The sequence below is a fragment of the Echinococcus granulosus genome, assembly GCF_000524195.1.
Source record: "Echinococcus granulosus chromosome Unknown EG_S00184, whole genome shotgun sequence".
Lineage (NCBI taxonomy): Eukaryota > Metazoa > Platyhelminthes > Cestoda > Cyclophyllidea > Taeniidae > Echinococcus > Echinococcus granulosus.
In genome coordinates, this window is record NW_020170564.1 from 74,067 (window position 1) to 78,817 (window position 4,751).

At 48.0% G+C, this 4,751-nt stretch overlaps 1 protein-coding gene across 1 annotated transcript; it reads right to left on the reverse strand. All coding sequences in view use genetic code 11, as the record gives it.

The window, feature by feature from the left end:
* Positions 1–1,360: 1,360 nt before the first annotated feature.
* On the reverse strand, positions 1,361–4,569 carry EGR_10026 (hypothetical protein; the record flags this gene model as incomplete). Its single annotated transcript, XM_024499275.1, has 6 exons — positions 1,361–1,794; positions 2,631–2,687; positions 3,046–3,189; positions 3,300–3,413; positions 3,555–3,779; positions 4,419–4,569. 6 exons carry the CDS (start codon positions 4,567–4,569, stop codon positions 1,361–1,363), a joined length of 1,125 nt encoding a protein of 374 aa, XP_024346313.1.
* Positions 4,570–4,751: the final 182 nt, after the last annotated feature.

Below are 4,751 nucleotides of genomic sequence, written 5' to 3' on the forward strand. Positions count from 1 at the left end.
TTTACGGACGGAAGCAGCATCGTCAGCACCACGCCAGCTTTCTTAAATATATTATTGGTGACAAACAAGGTCAAATTTTGGTCGATGACAATACAAGTGCCCTGTTTGTGGAAGCGCTTAAACAAAATATATTGTCTTAATTACAACTTTTTCCTGCAGTAATATACAAGATTTAGCTACGAATTATTCTGCCAAGGTTACAGCAGACTGGGAGCTTCATTTTTTGTTATTTTGTTTTACCAATGGAGCAGCTCTGATTATGCAAGTTTGTTCCACATTTCAGGCTTCACAATAAAACATCAGTGTATTTTAACGCTGGTTCATATTTCCTAGTATGTGTGAAAGTTGCTTTTCTACTGATTTCACAGTCTGACATCCAGACTAGTTCCATTAGCGTCGAGTCTACCCTACTGTGTAATGCATGATGAAAAATAAGGGGCTCTTCCAAATACTAGTGGGAACGATTTCCAGCGGACCCTTTTATCCTCATTGCACTGTCAGTCGGGAATCTTCACTCCCTACCTCCAAATATTGACATATGACAACGTGCCTAATGAAGAAACACGGGTCTAAGCCTCTCAAGTTGACTTGAGTTTCCCCTCCGACAAAACTGCCAATGCCAGCCAATTTGTAGGTTTTCGACGAGCTAGAGGTGAGTGCAAAACCTGTACGACACGCGGTTGAAGACCCAAACCTCTTAAATCACAACCAACTTTAAAGGCTTATGCTAATCAGACCCATGTGGGATGCACTGCTTTTGCAAAGCCATCAACGACGACATTTTAATTAGTGCAAGCTCCTTCCCCTCTTCCCTCCTCGAGGGGTGGACATAACCAAACCACTTCATTTATTTTGAAGGAGACTATAAACGCAGACGGAACTACCGACTCCTAATCGTGACAACAATCTAAGTCCCGTTGTCAAATCGTTCGAACTCCACATTAAGCCAAAGAGATGTGCCGGTTCCCAACAGGTCAGGCCTGGTTTGAGCCACCTGGTAGGTCAGTGTGCGGTCAAGAAGAAGACACGAGCAATTGCAACAAGTAGGACAACAAGCAAATCCCCTGTTCAGACTCCTCCCAAACAAGAGTCAGAGCACTATCACAACATCACTGACAACACTGCACACGCTTGACGAGCTGGAAGGGCGAAGTGATGAAAGGCACAAAAATTAGCCACCTTCATTTCAAATAAGATGATTAAATTAGTCGTCTAACCAAAGAAAACAAATGGGTTTAACTGAATTGGTGGAAAGACCAAAACGCAAGGCGACACTTGAAGTGAAATATCACAGCCAGAAGTCAGCACCACTGGCAGGCAGCGGTAGCAGCAGCAGCAGTTGCAGTGAGGAATGGTGGGTCTACCAAACACTGCCATAATCGATGCCTCCTGGTCGCGTTGTCGGTGGTGAGGGAGGGGAGAGCGAGTGACGTGGACTCATCGTAGCAGGGTTGGTGAGGTTCGGTTGGGATGTCGCACCGCCTATTACGCTACCGAACGATTTTGAGGCGAGAGCTCTGGCACGACTCAAAATACTGCCACCAGGACTGCGCATCCTCGGGCCGGGAGTGGCTACTGCCGCGGTCTCGAAGGTTGTCAGATGTTCAGAACGCGTGTTTCTGGGGGGTGAACCTCCACTCACCTCCAGATACTGCGTCATATTGTCTTCAAGAAGGCGATTTCGCAGAGCTGATAGATTGGTGCGCGTCTGACAGAGGTCCGAGTTGAGCTCCGCAATCTGGGCATTCAACTGGTTCTGCTCCATGTTCAAACGGACCACCTCCGTACGAGTGCCTACGTAGGCGCGCAGGGAACATTCAGTTAATTTCAGTTGTTATGACCGTGCCACTTTAACGTGTCCCACAAAACCCGTTTCTCACTCCCTCATCAAAGAGACCTTAGCGCTAAAGTTGGATTTTCCGTTCATCATGTGCCCACCTTCTTAGTAGCGTGTTTGATTACGTACTCTGGGACGACCCGATCCAAATAGACTGCAAATTTTAACCCCACCCAGTGGATGCAAAGACTTCACTGGCAAAAAAAAGGCTGCTGAAACTACGTCGACTCATAACAGTGATGCCTGAAGTGAAATCACACCGCAAGGTACGCCTTGAAGGTTCGCTTACAGCATTGCTATGCGTTCAGGGACTGATGGCATCCTGACGAATCTTTTTAATGAACGCGATTGGAAGACGGTGCCTGTGCATTCCCGGATCTCGTCTTAGACGAATCCCACTCGCACTGCCAACAATGAACTGGGGAACGATGTTACCACAAATTGATTTCCTGCCTCGTTGTTGATTCAACTTTATGGGAAGACTTGACTCGACAATCTAACCAAGGATCCAGTTCACGTGGAGCTCTGCTATTAGTCCCGAGCTCTTCCCCGCGTCAATGGCAAAGTTTCAAGTTATCTTCGCGTAGCCGAACACCTGCACCCCTTCATCCGTGTCAATACTACTCACTAGGATGTTAGTAAACAAGATGTTCGAAAACCTAAGACGATGAATCGGCTACCACCTACACCCCTCTGTAAGTCATCAATCAAACCACTTCCAGTCACATGCCTTACTACGCATTCGAGGATGACTTGAAGGAATTCCCACAAGGAGGCTCGCTTGCTCACTTACTCATTAATCTTTCCTCCAACAGATTCGCCAGTTCGATTAACTCCCGTTTCGTCATATCTAATCGAGAAAGAAAGAAAGAGGGTAAATAAAATGAACAAGTCAACACAGAGGACATGAGGTTTCAAGCTTAATACACTAGCTACCAAGGTCACGCATATGTGCCGCCTCCACCCACGCATCAAAGCTGTACTTTAACCCATTCCCGCCTCAACCATTCCTACGGTCCATGCTAAGCAAGCTGAGAGGCAATCAATTCAAAAGATCTCCCTTTCTGATGCATTTCACTACCTTGGTTTCTATCGTCTCATATGTGTGACCTATAGAAGACAGTTTTAAGAGCCTCATTGTGAAGGCATTAAAGTAGTATTGACTATCGAAGAACGTAAAAGCAAAGGCGTAAACTCCACCAACCCACCATCCTTCGACTTCCCGGGGCCTTCCTCCGGATGCAGACCGTAAGTAGTGCCCGGGGATGGCCTCTTAGGCATCGGTTTTAGCGGCGACGTCAACGCCTGTGTAGCAGGAAGGCCCCACTCCTCCTTCACCATCGCCTCCGCATCTGTCAATACAAAGGTTTTAGTAAAAAGGATGCCCATAATAAACCAACTAGGAAGGAAGGAAGGAAGGTAGGAAGGAAGAAAGAAAGGAGGTATAACCATGCAAACTCACAACGAGGGTTAGGTTCTAATCTGGACTCGGCCGTTTTTACTATGGGTCGGGTTTCTGGTCGCATAGGCGGGGGAATCGAGGAGCTCTGTGATAGCTTCGGCTCGTCCAGAGGCACTGCAATTCAAACACCACATCAAGTCGGCGTATGTGTGTGTGTGTGTGTGTGTGTATGGAGGGCGGATGCGTGCAACCACAAACACGAGCCAACGAACGAGGTGCACGAACACGCAATGCGAGTGTAGGTGCTAGGCTTACTAGAGCTACGCAAATCGATACAACTCTGAAAGCCGGCGTGGCAATGTCTCTGCTCGCCGCCACGAAGTCTCGCGAAAGCAGACAACAACTTGCGTCGAACCTTCTTTGGCTTTGCAGAGCTACAACTCTCTGAAATGAGACGACAACGATTTCTCAATCCTCGTCCCCATACAACACATACAGCAACCAGCGGAACAGCCAAGGCAGGTCGCGACTTTGGCAGTGCTAGGAGATGAAAGTGAGGGGAATCGCACAGGCAAAATGATCTCCACTTCCACCTGTGTCTGCCACTCCCTTTGTACGCGTCTATGCCAAAGGCACCTCCGTCCGCCTACACTCCGTACCGCCTTCAGAGAATAACCCGGATACTACGCTGTTGACAATGCAGTGAGGCATACACCACTCCTTCTCTCGCCCGTCTTTGTCCACATCTCGATTATTTCACAGGAACGAAGGTGTGGGGGCTGCCACAACAAATCACAAGCAAACTCCATTCTCGCAGTGAACCGGTTTAAACTTGCACCCAAAAAGAAACGGAATTAGAGACTTGACAATCTCCTACGAGGGAAGAGCAAGGAATGGGAATGAAGGACGACCGAGGAATGATAAAATCAGGCTGAAAGCCATACAAAACCATTCCAAATTTCCCATCCTCGGCTCTCGATCACAAATGCCTTCCCAGGGGAAAAAGGTGATTGGCATAAAAAGAGCGTGCCCTCAGTAAAGCCTACCAGATACACAAACAACAGCAGGCTTTGGAAGTCACTCAAGGAACAAGTTCTCGAATCTGCGGCTAGTCTAATTGGCTGCTAGTCCACTCGAAAAATAAAACTGCTATGACATCTGAGGCGGAAGAATACTCACCAGCAACACGGAGGACGACACTCGAGACAAGCTGTGGAAGGGAGCTACATTGGCAATCACGCGGATACCTATAGTCGCCCCACAAGACCGCTGTGGGCTGACAAGTGGTAATGGGCAGGATGACGGTGGGGGAACAGAACGATACCTCCATAAATTCACACTCTTTAGTTATCATTCCAATAGTATGGGTTCTTTATCGTCCCCTACGGCCTTCTACCCCTCTGTGCACCACCAATACGGAAGCACTCTTCAATTCTCTTCCACCATGCTGTGGAATCGGTGGCAGGGGGGACTAGGGGCTTTCAGCAATACACCGGGATGAGACGAAACAAA